Genomic DNA, 18,831 nt, shown 5'->3' on the forward strand with positions numbered 1-18,831 from the left:
TGTGAAGCTCGACGTTAAAGATTCAGTGATACAAACTGAGGTGATGAAATAAGTGGATTGAAAAAAAGAGTAAAAAGTGACAAGATATGATAATTAAATGCTAAATGACTTTTTGTGTTGTGAAAGATAAATGATGAATGTGACCGTCTTCATCAGATCAGGACTTTTTGAATCAATTGGCCTTCATTATTCTCATGCCCAGACGCACCAGGCCACAGTTCTCACTGGGTTCAGCATCCGGTCCTAAACAGTACGTCCGTGCTGTGGACGCTGATCGTCCTGCCGTCAGCTCGTCACGTCTCTTTTGATGAATTAAAACACAAAGTCACATAACACTCGTCTATCATTGTTCTGTTTCATAATCCTGTTTTCATAAGCAAAACCGCTTCAGAACCTTTTTTCCATCTGGAGTAAACAGCTTCTTAATACCAATAATCTGAAATCATCTCGACTGTTAATTTGTTACGAAGCAGCAGAATTTTATAAAGTGACGGTTTAAAGTGAGAATGAGCGTTCGGACCAGATGAGGTTGAGACCGTCCCGTCGCTGTCGGCGGTTCTTGTGGCCTTTCGGAGCCAGTTGTTCCTCTCAGCTCTCCAGTCGAGCTGCAGATCCTGAGGGAGGCGCTGGGTGACGGCAGGGGTTCGGTATCGATTGGTGACCTTTAATGACCTCTGATTGATGCTCACAGAGGCACCAGTGTGTGTGTGTGTGTGTTCGCACCATGAGGAGCAGAACTTTGCATCCGAGCCGGAAGTGGAGAAAATCCTGCTTTTTTTGTCTGGGATCAATAATAATGATCTGATATTTGATCTTTTGTTCTAATTATTTACAGTTGATTCTATCATCGTTCCCACCGTCACACATACTGTGTGTGTGTGTGTGTGTGTGTGCGTGTGTGCGTGTGTGTGTGTGATGTCATTAAAAACACTGTGCTCTCCTCTGTGTGTCTTTCCAGTGTGTTTATTAAATTACAAAGGTTATTATTATTATTGTTATTAGCATCATTACTGAATCATACAGTGTGATCATGTACAGTTTGATTCTTCCAGCGGACTCACTGGGACATGGAGACGACACAACTGTCTGGACTCTAGTCACTTTACAACATACAGAGTAATGAGGAGGAGGAGGATGAAGATGGACCCTCTGTCGTCACCACACAGACTGACTGATCTCAGGGCAACAGTTTGAGACAATAGCAGCAACTTTCTCAACGACTCACGACTGATTCTTCTGTCACGTCTGTCTGAACAGCTGCCCTGAGCGCCGCCGCTGCTCTCAGAGGGAGCGAGTCGACGACGACCCTCCTGGTAGAAAAGCTCCGGAGCTGAGATTAAAGTGACACCGTTACAAAAACAGTTTTGGCCCCATTTACACTTCTTCAGATCAAAGCGTCTCAAATCTGAGAAAAACACAGACGAGTTCATGAACTCTGGTTTACACTCAGCCACACGTCCTCCAACACCAGCTGACCGCTTCATGACACGTCAGAGCAGCCGGACAGACGAGCTGATCAGACTTCAGACCGTTGATCGATCAGGAAAATAATCAACACGCTGTGAGCTCAGACTGGATTCAGTGTTTCCTGGTTTCATCTGGCTCAGGATGTTTAGACTCAACATGAGAAACCTGTTATTCAGCTCTGTGAACATGTGATCAGCAGCGTGTTAAAGGAACAGTTCACCCAAAAAAGTTCAGACGGGGTTGCATGCTAACACTGTTAGCTCAGCAGCTCCAGTGAAGACTTCATGTTAATGAAGGGTTAAATCTGGTCTCCTCAGATCAGGTTGTGATCTCTGTGATCACAGCAGACGAGCTGCATGGAGACATCTGATGTTTGAATCATCTCCAGCTGCTTCAGGTGTTCAGCAGAACGCTGCAACTCTGTTTTACTGTGAAGCTCCAGAAATGTTCTGTGGACTACGAGACTTCACCTGACTTTATATCATCAGGAGGAGACGATGACTGAGCCTGACTTTATATCATCAGGAGGAGATGATGGCTGAGCCTGACTTTATATCATCAGGAGGAGATGATGGCTGAGCCTGACTTTATATCATCAGGAGGAGATGATGACTGAGCCTGACTTTATATCATCAGGAGGAGATGATGGCTGAGCCTGACTTTATATCATCAGGAGGAGACGATGACTGGGTTTGTGTGAATTGTTCCTTTAAGGTTTCTGCTTCTTCATTTCTCACCAACAAACTGTTCAGAAACCTGGATCAGGTGTTTTCAGGACACAAGATCCTCCAGGTTTCATGTTCACATGTGCAACACTGAACGAGGATCACATCTGTGCTGGTCCTCCTGCTCTGACTGACTCTGTTGTTCCTCCTGGTGACTCAAAAACACCTGGAGAAGAATAAAAACAGTTTGCTCACAAAATATTACAAACTTTTCCTTCAGACAGGTTCTGACCCGTCTGTCTCTGGTGGTTTATCGTGCACAGCAGCGAGGAGACAAACTACAAGTCGGTTCATTTTTCGAGCAAAAATAGTGAAAAAATGTCTGAATTCTGTTTCCAGTTTCCTCAACGTCTCACTCATCTTTGGGGTTTAGACTGTTTGAACATTTGAAGACGTCACATTCAACTCTGACAAACCTGGATGTCAAACATTTTTTCACTCTGTTGGCGTTTCACAGACGAAAAGACGAATGATTGTTTCCTGCTGTCGACCATCAACGATCCTGAAACACTGACGTGTCTGCAGGTGATGGATCTTCTCACATTGATCCGATCAGACGGTTTAAAATGATTCTGTTCGGTCACGTGAAAGAAAAACATCAGAACATCAGAAACAAACATCTTCTGACTCACTCGTCACGATGCCCCGACGCTGCGGCTGAATGTAAACCTTCTGATCTCAGGTGAAAAACAAAGACAACATGTCTGTAAAAACAGACGGACTGCTCCTTTAAAGCTCATCTTCCTCCTTTTATAGCATCACATTAAAACTCATTCAGAGCAGAAACACTGTGGCTTTAAAGGACCACACCGCTCAAAAACTACACAGCACGTTTACTGCTGCACGTCCACAGAGTGTGTGTGTGTGTGTGTGTGTGTGTGTGTGTGTGTGTGTAGTTGAAGCAGCAGCGTGGTCGTCACTTGAAACAGTTTGAAGTTTGTCGACGGGGAATGAAGGATGAAGCATCAAAATACAGTTTGAGAATAAAAAACAATAAAATAAAGTCACCATCGAGTTCATCGTCACATCAAAGACTTTCATATTTAAAAGTTGTTTTTTTAAATCGTCCGCTCCGTCCTGTGCAGACGGCGGCGGCCATGTTGGACCGCCCGTCATGTTGGCGGGAGAGAAGAGTTCATATCTTACAGTAAAGTCTTATTCTGCTGTGTGTGTGTGTGTGTGTGTGAGAGAGTGTGTGTGTGTGTGTGTGTGTGTGTTCAGTTGTTCTCGAACAGCGACAGCAAGTCGTCGTTGTTGTTGTTCGGGAGGTCCGGAGGTCCGAGGTACGACAGCAACTCGTCTGGGTTGGTCAACTCAGGAAGCAGCTGCAGAGACAAACAGACGAGTTAAGTCACTTCTCTGTCCGACGCTCTGATTGGTTGGTGTGTTGGGTCACTGATGACATCATGATCGAATGAGACACTTCGTCTGAAGGCAGGAAATGTTACCGAACAGTAAGAAGAACCGTTTGTGTTCAGATTCTGTTCCCGACGTCCAGCTGATGGACAAGAACCTCAAAACTACAGTACTCTGAAATCTACTTAGTTACTTTCTGTCACTGCAGATCAACAGGAGCAGAATCAGAACAGATTCTGAAGAGGACGTGATGCAGACCGGCCAACCTTCATCAAAGTTTTGGAGAACCAGCTCATATTGACGTTCTGATCCAGGACAGCTCAGAAGTCATTTCTACATTATGAGTACTCGGTACTCTTGGGTCGGATCAGTTCGGCAGACGCCATCATGGCTGTGAATCATTTAGAGAAATAATATTTGGGAGCTCAGAGGAGTCTTTGACCAGAACCATCCGCTCATCAATACTAATCTCTTTAATAGCTCAGCCTGAGGGCTCGGTTCAGACCACAGTCTGACCTGACAATATATAAATGTGTATTTTATGTGATGTCGCTCTGCTTTGGACCTCGTGTTCAGAGAGTTTCATGCAGAGGAATGTTGGGTCGGAGCATGAACGTGGTTCTCATCATCATCTACGCGCAGCGAGCGGAACAAATCTGACACGAGAGGTCCGACTCTTCTTTAGTTTTTGCTCAACACTCGTTGGCGTGTTGCTGTTGAACTTGACCGAGCCGCAGGAGGTCCGACTCACGAGACGTCTCCATCTTTGTGTACTTCAGAGTAACAAACGGACTCTGATGTCAGAATGCGATGGCGGGTCTGCATGATGTGTGGACATCCAGAGAATTATTAGAACTACAGCAAACTTTATCGTCACTGATGTCGGTGACATAACCAGAGTCAATGTGATCAACAATCAGCACTCATGTCAGTTCTCCTGGTTCTACTGGTTCTGGTTTAAACTCACGTCCAGAGTCGGTTCTGGAACCTCCGCAGACCCCCCAAGATTGAAGGAGCCGTCGCCTTGGAGACGGGGATTCTGGTTGCTACGCTGCATCATCTGGTTGCCGCCCCCAAGTTGGGAGTTTCCATGGAGACCCTGCGACTGCTGCTGGGAGAGAGGAGCACCATGGGAAGTGGAGTCCAGGCGGCCTGAGACCGACATCTGAGAGAGGAAGAGGAGAGAAGAGAAGAGGAAGAAGTTTAACCAAGTGGTCTTCACTGATAAAAAATGATGCAGACGATGATGAAGATGTTACCTGTCCAGCCAGCGGGTGAGGGGGGGGTTTGTCGGGGGTGAGGAGGGCACTGGAGAGCTCAGACTGGTAGGAGAGAGGGGGAGGTCCGGGGGAGGAGAAGTCCCCCCCGACCCCCGGGGTCCCGGGGCCGCTGAAGTCTGAGAAGCCGGCAGACTGAGTGGGATAGGACGGAGCTGAGGAGACACGCACCGATCAATACACCGATCAATACACCAAGATATGAGACGGTTATTGATTTCTGATGGACTCCAGCTGCAGGACGAGGAACATTTAGTGTGCGTGTGTCACACGTGGCTCCGATCAGCTGTGCAGGTTAAAGGGTTATTCTGCAGCGTGAACACATGAGCTGCTCTGATGTTTGATTCATAAAAGTCATGAAGAGTTTCAGCAGACAGGAAACATCCTGGCCGCTCCGCTCAGAGCTTCACATCAGCCTGCGCTAACCTTTCATCAGCTGCTCGTTCAGCAGGAAGACGCCACGATGTCATCGATCATTAGACGAATCAACGATCGATCCTTTCGTGGTTAATGGATGTTTGTTTTGTTGTTTTTAAATGATTGATTTACTGCAGCTGAGACACGTCAACACATTCAGTTCTGCGAGCGGAAAGAAAACAACACACTGAATTGTTTATTATAAAAAATACTGCATATTCAATTAGAAAGTGCCTCATCTGCATATTTAAACATTAAATATTCAAAAGGTCTAAAAAAGGTGCAATATGTAAAAATCAGCTTTCTATCAAATTCATATTAAAAGCACACAGGGCAGCGTATTAAACATCTAACTGCTGCTAGCTGTAGCCCAGTTAGCCATGCAGCTAGCCAAGTGTTGGTGTTTACATCACTAGGACGGGCCGAAGCTAGCTGGTTAGCATGCTAACACAACACGCAGACATCATGTTATTCCTCCACATGATGATTTTAGTAAACGTGTTCATGTTTCATCTCAGATTCTGACATATTGAACCTGTAATGTCAGTTTGATGTTGATATCTGAGAGTTAAAATCTCATATTCACCGTTTTTTCATCCAAAATAAGGCTTCAACTAACGATTATTGTCATTATTGAGTAATATCAATCTGCTGATCATTTTCACGGTTTATTGATTAGTTTATAAATTTAATGTTTTAATGTTTGACATTAAAACTGCTTCATTACAACAATTCATCCATTATCAACTAATTGTTGCAGCTTTAATCAAAAATGTTTGAAAAAAGGGAAAAAAGAAGCAAACAGGTTTTTTAATGTTTGCTGATATTTTCTGATTTAGTTTTGATAAAAAGAGAAAACATAAAACATGAAACAAGAAGTTTGAACCTGGATTTATCTGATGTTCACATGTTTCATGAAAATTACTTAATTACTTAAAATTACTTAATTACTTAGATCGCCTCATTTTCATATTCAAACATCACATTTGTGAAAACCTGTCACACAACACGTCTCAGTGGGAGTCATCAGCGGGGGGAGTTTGTTGGTAACTCTGCGTACCTGCTCCGGGGTAGTCCGGCGTGTTGCCGCTGTTGCTGCCGCCCCCTGTAGGCAGGGAGGAGTAGGGCATCGGGGAGGAGGAGGCGGCAGAGGAAGGGGCGGGGCCTAGTGATGCAATCATCTCCATAACGCTGGGCAGGACCATGTGACTCGGGCTGAGCGTCCGGCAACGCTTCAACACCGGACCGTCAGACTCCTCCTTCACATGGATGTCAGGCTTCACAGGGACCGGCTTCCAGCTGCACACCGGGTCGATGGTGATCTCCTCGTACTCCGAACTGAAGAGGAGGAGGAGGAGGAGGAGGAGGAGGAGGAAAACATTTAATAATGCAGAGCCACAGAGGTCAACTATTAGTTGTTTTTTCAGGTTTCATTTTATTATCTGACTGCAACCAGATGAGTCAGTTTGACTTCAGGCCACAGTCCAGTCCACACACGGTGGATTTAAACCAGAACCTTCTCACCGTGAGGAGACGGAGCGAACGACAGAAAGTCACCACACTAGAACCAGAGGAGTCACGACTCTGCAAATCTACAAATCCATTTGAATTTTGATGTAAACATTTTTATTTTCAGCTCTGACGGCCCCCCAACAGATCGTTGGTTTGATTTAACGCTGAACCAGCTGCAGGCTAACGCTAAGCTAGCTGTGGTGACTGTGCTGTTGGACGTGGGGAAGCCAGCGTGTGCAGGAAGAGTGTGTCGCTGATGCTGTGTGACTGAACAGACCTGTGACCAGCCAAAGACAACAGACCACCAGGAGAAGATTTGAGTTTCTTACTTCTGAACGTAGATGAGGATCCCCAACATGTACTGATCCACCTCCAGACCCTCCAACAGCGCTGTTTTACTGCACGCACACACACACACACACACACACACACATACACAGGTTATAATGGAGACAAGACATGTGTGTAGTTTAGTTTAAATGCCTGAGTGTGTGTGTGTGTGTGTGTGTGTGACCTACTTGCACACAGGACATCTCCATGTTCCTCTCTCACAGTTGAGCTGCAGGTACGACTCCAGATCAAAACACTGCAGAGACAGAGAGACAGAGGGACAGACAGAGAGACAGAGGGACAGACAGACAGAGAGACAGACAGAGGGACAGAGAGACAGACAGACAGACAGAGAGACAGACAGACAGACAGACAGACAGAGGGACAGAGAGACAGACAGAGAGACAGACAGACAGACAGACAGAGGGACAGAGAGACAGAGGGACAGAGGGACAGACAGAGAGACAGACAGAGGGACAGAGAGACAGAGGGACAGAGAGACAGACAGAGAGACAGACAGACAGAGAGACAGACAGAGAGACAGAGGGACAGAGGGACAGACAGAGAGACAGAGAGACAGACAGAGGGACAGACAGAGAGACAGAGAGACAGAGGGACAGACAGAGAGACAGACAGAGGGACAGAGAGACAGAGGGACAGAGAGACAGACAGACAGAGGGACAGACAGAGAGACAGACAGACAGATGGACAGACAGAGAGACAGACAGAGGGACAGAGAGACAGACAGACAGAGGGACAGACAGAGAGACAGACAGACAGACGGACAGACAGAGAGACAGACAGAGAGACAGAGGGACAGAGGGACAGACAGAGAGACAGAGAGACAGACAGAGGGACAGAGGGACAGACAGAGAGACAGAGAGACAGACAGACAGAGAGACAGAGAGACAGACAGATTACTTTGGATTATGATCAAAGCATATTTATTTCATTTGTTCTATGTGACATCACCGTGTGCTGTGCTCTGATTGGCTCTCACCTGTATGTGTCGGCAGTCGTGGCCTCTGGCGGGCAGCTGGATGCGGCGGAAAGTGATCGGACATTTTAACGAGACTCGGATGGCGGTCTGCTCCACGCCGTCCTCTCCGTTTAACCCGGGGGTCCCGGGGATGGAACCGCTGCTGAAGTTCCTCTTTACTAGAGACAGACGAGTCCGAGAGGAGGAAATATGAGACGGACCGAAGCAAAGACCGTCTTCAAACTACATTATTAATGATGAGTCAGCTGATTGTTCAGCTACCAACATGTCACATTATATATAATTTACATTAAACAGTCACAGAGATTTGAGGGTTTTGAGATGAAACACCAGAGCTGCTTGTGAAATACCTCATTACTAAAATCATCAGAACTTACTGAACTTTTCTCAGATCTAATCAGAAAGAGACCAACTGATACCGGGCCCATGTCAGAACCAGCATTAGGAAGTATAAATATATCATATATCCTGCTGATGTTCAGATATACACAGAATATTTACATTAACACATTTTTCTGCAGTTGAGATTATTCATCATTATTATGAGACGAGCTCATCGAACACGTGATGGCGGCAGGTTACAGTTAAAGGAGCACGCTGTAGTTTTCCTGCAGAAAATCTGAATAAACAAACTGACCTTAAAGGACAACACAGTTCATACTGTTTTTACTTTGTTTATATGTGGCGGACCCTGCCACCTTTCTAGCTTCAAACAGTGTTCTGGGACCTTACTCTCCTCTGAGAGCGGCTGGTTTATTCACTGATTCACTGTATTATCACCTCATTAGTACAGTAAATATTAAAAATCTGTGTTTCTTCTCTGAACTGCTTCTGTAACTATAAACTTTATCGTCAGTGCACTCAGACAGAAACTTCACTGGGAAATTAATAATTATAAATTACTCCAAGCAACTTCTTCTGCCTGGTTTTCATATCGGATCACATCAGACAGCTGACGTCTGCATATCTGCCAATCGGCCGCTCCTGAATATATATCAGCATTATTTAACTTTAGAGCCGCTGATGCAGCTCAGCGTCACTGCAGTTTCTTTAAACGAGTTTTATCATCAAGCTTTGTGTGTGTTGTTTAATTATTATCTGTTTTAGCTTTTTCAGCATTATTGTACAAATATCATAGTATCATGAAATTATCATAGTCAACACTACTTTTCATAGTTTTAGTTCATTATTATTTTACTCTTCTAATTAACTAGTTTTACTTCTACTGTTTTGTCTTAACACGATTTGTTCAAGACAACTAAGAACTGAACAAAGTTAGTTTACGAACAGGACAAACTGAAAAAGCAAGATTGGTTGTTAAATCGTTTTTTTCTCATTAAATATAAAAAAGAAGCGATAAGAGTGAGCAACAACAGTCAGAGTGGATGAGCTGTTAAAATGAAGAGAAGCATCTGATCTGCTGTAGGAAATGAAATGAGCCTGTTTTTAAAGCGGACTGCTCCTTTAATGAGTGACTCACTCTTGGTGACACAGTGCTCTGCAGGCAGCAGCCTCTTCTTCATCAGACCCTGCAGCACCGACCGCACCGACGGACGGTGAACCAGCTGGAGGACAAACAGGTGAGACTAAACACACACACACACACACACACACACACACACACACACACACACTTTATAGATTTAAAATTTCTGAACACATAAACCAAACACAGGCTGAAGTTTGTCATGTTGTGATCCGTCTGTTCTGTAGAGATCAATCTAGTGTGTGTGTGTGTGTGTGTGTGTGTGTGTGTGTGTGTGTGTGTGCTTACACAGCAGCAGGCCGTCACAGTGATCTGGATGGTGTTCCTGCCCGGTTGACAGACTTGCTTCAGGTACAAAGGTTTATGGGAAGTTTTGTTGTCACCTCGCTCAATGGTGAGAGGAGTCGCATTCACACTCACCTGAGGAGGAAGGAGGAGGAGGAGGAGGAGGAGGAGGTGGGGGGGGGGCAGGTAAATCAACAGAACAAAACTCCTCAGAACAGAAATATTCAACAGATTTTATGAAGCGTTGAGATAAAGACGAGGAGGATGAAGGTCTCACCTGGACGGAGGCGGGCCAGTTAGTGTTCATCTGTCGATCCTCGTGGTGGTAACACTTAAACTGGAGCTCCAGGTCCGGTCTGACACACACACACACACACACACACACACACACACACACACACACACACACACACACACACACACACACAGAAATAGTCATTGATTGTTGAAAACAAACACAAATCTAACAGCTGTTTATTCACCCGGAGTTTTTCAGTTAGCTGCAGGTGTGTGTGTGTGTCTGTGTGTGTGTGTGTGTGTGTGTGTGTGTGTGTGTGTGTTCACCTCATGATGAGTGTTTTGTAGACGGAGTCTCTCAGCTGGAAGACGTGGTTGCTCACAGCCAGGTTGTGCTCTAATCTGAAGGGCTCTAGGACCACACCGTCACGCACCGGGAAGGTCAGCCGCAGGTCGTCGCTAGGGTTACCTGTCAACAGGAAGTCAAAACAGTCAGACAGCTGCACACTTCCTGTGACATCACCACTGACACAGAAACTAATACTGACTGTCATCAGATGAAGAAGAAAATCAAAGGTCACAGCAGGAGACGGTTCATGTTAATCATGATGCAGATTCAAACACACGGTCGATGACTCTGACCTCATCACTCAGGATGTGATTATTTTACTGACAGACTTAATAAAAAAACACGATTATAATATAAGTGTCAAAAAGTGTGTGTGTGTGTGTGTGTACCTGTAGGTGGAGGGGGGGGCAGGCCCGCCATGTTGGGTTTGATGTCAGGCAGGAAGGAAGAGGGCGGCGGCTTGACGTCACTGTTGCCGGGCGACATGTAGGGCGGGGCCATGGAGCTGCTGGGGGTGATGGGAGGGGTCGGGTTTCCAGGAACCGGCGAGGAGGGGTAACCTGGCAACCCTCGACCAGGCTGAGAGAGAGACAGTCGAGTATTTAGTCGTTTAACTCATTCTGATGGGCTGTTTGGAGCCAATAATGAGGGAACTGTTCCTTTAAAACATCGGCTCAGCTGTCAGAAACGCTCAGTACCTCTGACTTGAAGTTACATCTCTGACTGAGCTGTGGCTCAAACTTGTCTGCTTGTAATCTGATGTCCTGGTGTGGGAGGTTTAACAGAAGCTGAACAAATCAGTTTGCAAGACTGATTTAAACATTTCACACTGACGGCGAGCTGAAATATGCGAGTTAAAACCTGCAGACTGAGCAATTAGTGGTGCTTCAGCTCGTATGTGTCACCGTGACAGAAGTCATAATTCATGCTCGCTACATGCACAGTTATGATCAGTCTGTGACGTGTGTGCGTCAGAATAATCATGAGAAGCATCGTCACACGTTAACATGTAAGAAGTATTTCAATGTGAAAGACGTCTGTGAAATACCAGACAGATGTTGTGCAGTACAAGAATGAAGTAGCAGAACATGGAAATACTTATGTAAAGCGCACACACACACACACACACACACACACACACACACACACACACACACACACACACACACACACACACACACACACACACACACACACACACACACACACACACACACACACACACACACACACACCATCTTACCCCAGACGGCTGGTTAAAGGAGTTGTAGACACCAGCAGCGCCCCCTGTTGTCAGAGTGTTTAAACCTCCACCCTGACCATTAAACTGTTCCTGCTGCACAAAAACACAAACACACAAAGATGTTTAACTTCACTGTAACCCGTCCATCGCTGAGACAAACAGACTCCATGTTTCTACTCAAAGACAGAAAGAAGTTCATGCAGAACATTTGCTGAATTTACAAGAAGGAACAAATCAGTCAGAATCAGTCAGAGACAGAGTTTCACACAGTTTATAAAGTGTCTCCAACTCAACAACTCTTAAAATCACTACATTTGGAAAGGGAGTCTGGTGATGTTGTGGTTACAGTGAAGCAAGTGGACGGGTGTTAATACCAGCTGTGAACAGTGTGACTGTGAACAGGTGAACGCTCCTCACCTTGTAGTACTGTGAGTTTGGGGGTCCAGAGGGGGGATACTGTGGGAGGGGCATTTTATGGCTCTGATAGGAGGGGGAGGAGCCGGAGCGTTGTGGGGCGGGGCCTGGACCTCCAGGACCTGCAGGGAGTCGGAAAGAAAAGATGGAAAATATCCTCTTGAGACTGAGCTGGGCTAACAGTTTCCACCTGCTTCCAGTCTTTGTGCTGAGCTGCACTAAAGAAACCGAGTCCCACCGAGAACAAGAGAAAAACTACACTTTGGACTGTCTTTATTAAACTTTGATCAGGTGTACATGTTGGTTTCGTTCTCTTCTTTAAAACTAAATTGTTTTACGTCCTGTTTACACTCATAGTTTTTACTGCTGTCATGTGCTACTTTTTTCTTTATCATTTTATTAGCGACTGATGAGTCTGTTGTTAAAAGTAAGACTGATTTTCTAATAAAAGTTTTTTTGAACTGAATGTGACTGAAAACCTGCAGACGTCTCACCTGGATGGTACTGCATGCTGGGGCCAGAGTACGGGCCGGGGCCGGCGTGACCGCCTCCACCCGAACCTGGAATTGAACCGCCGGCACCGCCAGGACCCGACATCACGTTCACACTGGAGCCGACTGGGACGCCGTACTGCTGAGACATTCCTGGGAATGACTGGGGAATGAAAAGGAAGTACATTAAAGGAACAGTTCAGCCAAAAAAACTAAAATCCAGTTTTTATGTCTTGATTTGATGTGAAACAACGCTGTAGCTGTAACATCTCCTCAGATCAGCAGACTGAGATCACAGCAGACGAGCTGCATGGAGACATCTGATGTTTCAATCATCTCCAGCTGCTTCAGCTGTTCAGCAGAACGCTGCAACTCTGTTTCACTGTGAAGCTCCAGAAATGTTCTGTGGACTACGAGACTTCACCTGACTTTATATCATCAGGAGGAGACGATGACTGAGCCTGACTTTATATCATCAGGAGGAGACGATGACTGAGCCTGATTCATGTGTTCAGACCTCCTGACTCACCTCAGAGCTGTACGGCCGTTTGAGACCCTGTGGGGGCCTCAGGTGGCCCTGCTGTGGTCCAGGTCCGTAGTTTGGGTGCTGAGGGACCCTCTGGGGGCCGCCTCCAGGTCCGTACATGTGGCCCATTGAGGGAGGGCCTCGTGTAGGTCCTGGACCAGGACCCATACCTCCAGGAGCCATGCCAGGGGGGCCGCGGGGGCCCGAGTGGGCCATGAACTGGTTGTTATAGGCTGGACCTCCCATCTGACACACACACAGATAAATAATGTGTTAACATGGTGCTGACTGAAACACCATCACACAACACACTACACACACCACACACACCACACACACCACACACACACACACACACACACACACATTCAGAATTAGGATGAGTTGTGTCGTGCAGTTGTGACTTCAACATGACCTGCAGCTCAGGTGACAGCTGATTGACCAATCAGCAGCAGGAGTGTCTCTGACCCCGCCCCTCCTCACCTGTCCATAGTTCATTTCCTGGTTTTGTTTCTCCTGGATGGCGGCGACGGTTGCAGTAGCGGTGGCGGTTGCCGTGGCAGCAGCAGCAGCGACGGCGGCGGCGGCAGCAGCCTGAGTGAAGTCAGCTGACCCTCTGGAGCCTCCGGGGTTGGACGGGTAACTGAGGACGGACACAGGTGAAGGTCAGGATTTAATCTGGTGACTTCAGCTGATTTTGCGGCCCTGTCAGATGAACTGAGAACACTTTCTTTAACTCCATTTTATTTCTGATACATAATTTGGTACCAACTAACAGGAAAACACGGCCAACAGCTCCACAGAAAGAACTTTCACTGCTGCGATTAACCGCTCAGTCGCTCGTTTGCATTGACTTAATATGTAAACTTGTCGCCAGCGACAAAAATAAAAGGTCCGGTGTGAACGCACCTTTACACATCACCGACATATTGTCTTCTTTTAGGATACTATAAATACAATTGGTACAACACAATCATCATCTTATCTTTATTTTTGATGATGTTGTTTGCATCTTAGTGATGGAAAATAAAATATTGCTGATAATAAACAAACAAACAAACACCCACCTCCCGGTGTATCCCCCCGGTCCTCCAGCGTACCCCCCACTCGTCCGGCCGTACATTCCCTGGTTCATGTAGCCTTTGCTGGGCTCTCCGTAGCCCTGCTGGCCCATGTAGCCTCCTGGTCCTCCGGCCATGCCCGGACCTCCAGGGCCCTGCATCATGGGCCCCCCGCCTGGGTTGGCTCCGGGACCCATCACCCCTCCACCCAGACCCTGACGGACACAGAACCACTCACGTTTAATAAAGAGATTAAAATGCATCCGTGTGTGATAACATTAAAATTAACAGTGAAGAAGAAAATAAACAACAAGAGTCTGAAGTGATTCATAACAAGGAATTATTCACTTCCTGTTTGGTGATGTCATACCTGGCTGGCCGAGGGATTGGTCACTCCCCACACAGTGGTTACCACGGAGAGGGATCCTGTGGGCTGATTGGTGGGCTGCTGCCAGCTGGAGGGGTCGTAGGGGTACGAACCCTCACTGCAGACACACAAAGAGGAGGAACCAATGAGCTGAGAGCCACAGACAGGAAGTGAGACAGTATTTAGAGACGGACGTACCTGTGTGGGTTGTTGGCCAGTCCAGCCTTCATCTGGTTCAGAGGGTTCATGGTGGGGGGGGCTGGCCCACCGGGGTCCAATCAGACAGACAGACAAACTCCTGGAGAGAGAGAGACAGGTGATATAAACTCTGTTACAAACTACATTTCCCATCAGCCTCGTTGCCTCAACAACGGTGAACAATAAGAAATAAATCAGACTGTTTTTATTTGATCTGAACCAGACTTCACTCTGAATGATGAAGATTTTGCCGCCTTTTACTCTTTTGTTACATTAAGATTTAAATACCCACAATGCCTTGCAGGACGATCAGCTCAAATCTCCACCTTTGCATGAACACAACCACCAAGCATGAACCTGAAGATGAGCAGAACGCGTCTCCTTTAATATTTGACATCATGTGAGAATCAACTAATGGTTTCAGCCTCAGATGTAAACATGGATCTTATCCGGCAGGATCCAGAATCATCTGAGACGTTCTGCTGGTCAAATGAACAGAGAGAAGATCCGAGAACCGGTTTTAACAACAAACAGAACTACGCTTGAATAAAAATCAACTTGTAAAAGTAAATAAACTCTGTTATAAAACGGTTACTGTATTTTTATCAAAGCAGAAAACCTGAACAGATGAAGTCAGATGATCTGCTTCCAGACCAGAACCAGAACAAGTAATAACTCATTTATTGATTCAGTGGTTCAGCAGCAGCTCCGGTGACTCACTGCTGCAAATGATTCAACTTCTCCTGAATGTGACATTTACGTTTCCTCTGAATGAAACTGACTCACAACCAGAACTCTGCCGTTTGATTCACTGATAACACTTCAGACTGCGAAACATGTGGACGTCCCCGCCCCTGGACCTGATGTGTCTCCTGGACCTGATGTGTCTCACCGGACCTGATGTGTCTCCTGGACCTGATGTGTCTCACTGGACCTGATGTGTCTCACCGGACCTGATGTGTCTCACTGTTGCTGAACATCAGGAACCAAAAAACACTCACAGCTACGAGTGCAGAGATCATATCATCATCATCATCATCATCATCGTGTAGCTGGACAGCAGATCAGGATTATTAAACTCGGCCCGGCAGCCAGACTCTGTTTAAAGTTTTATTTTTCAGCATTTAAATTTTCCTCTGTCTTTTCTTTAAATCACTAATTCAAAGAACATAATAACTCGTTCAGTGATTTTCCTCCTCCGATTGAGTTTTCCAGGTGTTTCCAGCCTTTTCCAGGTGTTCCAGGTGTTTTTGCTGTAAATGTTTAAAAGAAGTATTTTTTCATTAAAAACCTGGAGGAGGAAACACGAGAACAGAAATAAAGTATATAAAAATGAAATAAGAATAAATGCATTAACTTTAAAATGATGGATCAGTGTTGGAGAAGTCATGTGTCAGTAACCATGGCGACCGTGTTTAACTCTCATCCTCAACAATAAAACATTTTAAAGTCACTCAGACTGCATGGCAACAGCCGCTGAGGCTCATGGGTATTTCAGTGTGTACAGTAAATAATTAAATCTGGTGGTCAGAACAAACGTCTGTCTGAGTTTATGTGTTGAATAATATTGAGACGATCATGAACAGAAACATTTAAATGGAAAACATAAAACACACCAGCGACTCCTTTAATACAGAAATCTACAGGTTGAATCATTAATGAGGCTGATCAGCAGGTGATTAATTAGGCCTGACGATAATAAACCACTTGTTGAATTCACATAAAGGTAAATAAACAATAAATCTTCATCTGTGTCTGAAGAACGACTGACGACAGAAACACGACTGGCGGAGAATCCGTCTCACTGGGCGAGCAGCTCTGCTCATAAAGGTCACATTTAATTAGCAGTTTTGTGAATGGACTCTGGTATGAAGATGAACGACACAGTCACACAGTGAAACACTCAGTGAGCTTCGTTCAGGAAAAGTGAACACTGTTGAACACCAGAGACATCAGGACACTAAAGCAAGTCACTCATTTTTGCAACAAGATGGCGTCTGTGTCGGTGGCTGGGTGTGCGAGGCCGGGCTGGGTGTGCGAGGCCGGGCTGGGTGTGCGAGGCCGGGCTGGATGTGCGAGGCCGGGCTGGGTGTGCGAGGCCGGGCTGGATGTGCGAGGCCGGGCTGGGTGTGCGAGGCCTGGCTGGGTGTGCGAGGCCGGGCTGGGTGTGCGAGGCCGGGCTGGATGTGCGAGGCCGGGCTGGGTGTGCGAGGCCGGGCTGGGTGTGCGAGGCCGGGCTGGATGTGCGAGGCCGGGCTGGGTGTGCGAGGCCGGGCTGGGTGTGCGAGGCCGGGCTGGGTGTGCGAGGCCGGGCTTCGAGCTCTGTGTTTATGTCCGACAACAGACACAGTGGTTGAACCAATGAGTGTCCTCTGAGGAACTACAGGTGTGACTGAGTGTTTGAAAACAACATGGCGGCTTCTTCAGAGGTTAGCGTAGCTGCTAAAGCATCAGTTTATCAGAACTGGAGTTTATTTCATTAAAGACTTTTCTCTCTTCTCTCCACTGACTCTCCTACGGCTGATCGGATTGGTTGAAGTTAGCCGGCGATAGATGGTGAGGGACAGATGGTTCATCCAATCAGCTGCTGAGTATTAAACCGTCTGCAACATCAGGTAACAGAACCGTAATGGATCCACACAGAAGTCTGAACAATGAGAAGAAGTTGAGAACAAACGCTGAACGCGTCTCAACATGCTGAGAATCGTGTGAACGATCAGAAACAAAGAAACTGAGGCGACGCGCTGCAGTCGACACTCCCAGCTGTTACCTGCCTCTAATCCCAACAGCTGATCACACCTGAGTCATGTGACCCACCTGAGCTTGTTACCTGCTGCAGCTGACAGCTGTCTCAGTCTCAGTCCAGCAGCATAACTTTACTTCATCATGTTCAATATAAAAAACAAATATTTATAGATCAACTAAACACACCAGAGTCCCATCAGCATGAAATTAATCTGCTGTGCCAACGTGATTATTACAGCAACAGTCAGAAGAAGTCGTGAATATTCTGTAATGAACTGAATGTCTTGATTTCTCAATAACATTTTGAACACGATGGCAGAACCAGAACAGAACCAGGAGAATAAAACGCTAGAATGATATGAGAAGATAAATATAACAAGGTTATAACATGAACACAAGCACCGACTGGTCTCTCTCTCTCTCTGTTTTACAAATATTCGGGTTTTTTTTTCAGTTTTAAATGTGTACAAATCAACTCACTGTTGGAAAGAACAGATGAGAAAGCTCAGCTGGTTCTGTTGGTCCGATCCGACGCGAGACGATGGCCTCAATAACAACCACAGGGCAGAATGAACACTATCAGCTCCAGTAAACTGTAAAACTCATGGCAGAACCGTCGTGTTGGACTCTGCAGGTGTTCCTCGTTCAGTGGCCACACACACACACACACACACACACACACACACACACACACACACACTCAGTGAAGTGACGTCTCATCTTTCTAATCCCGACTCAAGAACAATAACTCAGTTTAATCTCAGAACCATGAGAAGTTCTGCACACAGAACCAGAGTCACCAGCTCCAGACACCTGAACGCACCACACACTTCTACACACTGTGTAATGTTTGTGGTTCACTGTTGAGTTCTGCTTTGTTATTTAATGTTGTTGTTGTTTGTCTCCTCAGTTTTTAAACTGTTTGTAAACACTAAACTCAGCAGAGTCACTTCAAAGATCAACTTTACTTTTATTCATTCAGGATGAAGCGACACCGAAAACTTCTGGGTCAGCAGGCACCGACCTGACCCTGACCATCTGATCTGGATCGACCCAAAGCTCTCCTGAAGTGGACTGAAGTGAAGTGAAGTGACGTGACGTGACGTGACCTGACGTGACCTGACGTGACAGCATATCAGTTATTTTATTTATCTATCTAATTAACCAGCTTGATTGCACTGAGCTCACACATCTGTTAACACACCTGTTGAACAGCAGCAGCACAGACTGAGTCAATGATTAAACAGATCAATAATCAGAAGCTGGATTGTTTCATGCAGTCGGAGCAGAAAACCTAAAAGCTTGTTTTCACTCTTCAGTTTGTGAAAAACTAAATGTGAGAGAT

At 46.1% G+C, this 18,831-nt stretch overlaps 1 protein-coding gene across 1 annotated transcript in view; it reads right to left on the reverse strand.

The window, feature by feature from the left end:
- Nucleotides 1–945: 945 nt before the first annotated feature.
- Nucleotides 946–18,831, reverse strand: part of LOC311261538 (zinc finger MIZ domain-containing protein 2-like) — a 19,659-nt gene continuing 1,773 nt past the window's right edge. The window contains exons 2-21 of the mRNA XM_084360246.1: nucleotides 14,742–14,841; nucleotides 14,547–14,661; nucleotides 14,183–14,391; nucleotides 13,599–13,758; nucleotides 13,119–13,361; nucleotides 12,593–12,752; nucleotides 12,102–12,220; nucleotides 11,685–11,777; nucleotides 10,831–11,020; nucleotides 10,420–10,561; nucleotides 10,133–10,211; nucleotides 9,859–9,990; nucleotides 9,565–9,670; nucleotides 8,085–8,242; nucleotides 7,273–7,340; nucleotides 7,084–7,152; nucleotides 6,303–6,580; nucleotides 4,808–4,980; nucleotides 4,516–4,713; nucleotides 946–3,517 (exon numbers count right to left, since the gene is read on the reverse strand). Coding sequence (XP_084216372.1) covers nucleotides 3,410–3,517; nucleotides 4,516–4,713; nucleotides 4,808–4,980; nucleotides 6,303–6,580; nucleotides 7,084–7,152; nucleotides 7,273–7,340; nucleotides 8,085–8,242; nucleotides 9,565–9,670; nucleotides 9,859–9,990; nucleotides 10,133–10,211; nucleotides 10,420–10,561; nucleotides 10,831–11,020; nucleotides 11,685–11,777; nucleotides 12,102–12,220; nucleotides 12,593–12,752; nucleotides 13,119–13,361; nucleotides 13,599–13,758; nucleotides 14,183–14,391; nucleotides 14,547–14,661; nucleotides 14,742–14,791 — 2,850 coding nt within the window. The 5' untranslated portion in view covers nucleotides 14,792–14,841 and the 3' untranslated portion in view covers nucleotides 946–3,409. The remainder of the gene's footprint in view (nucleotides 3,518–4,515; nucleotides 4,714–4,807; nucleotides 4,981–6,302; nucleotides 6,581–7,083; nucleotides 7,153–7,272; nucleotides 7,341–8,084; nucleotides 8,243–9,564; nucleotides 9,671–9,858; nucleotides 9,991–10,132; nucleotides 10,212–10,419; nucleotides 10,562–10,830; nucleotides 11,021–11,684; nucleotides 11,778–12,101; nucleotides 12,221–12,592; nucleotides 12,753–13,118; nucleotides 13,362–13,598; nucleotides 13,759–14,182; nucleotides 14,392–14,546; nucleotides 14,662–14,741; nucleotides 14,842–18,831) is intronic.

The sequence above is a fragment of the Pagrus pagrus genome, assembly GCF_965226575.1.
Source record: "Pagrus pagrus genome assembly, chromosome: 8".
Lineage (NCBI taxonomy): Eukaryota > Metazoa > Chordata > Actinopteri > Spariformes > Sparidae > Pagrus > Pagrus pagrus.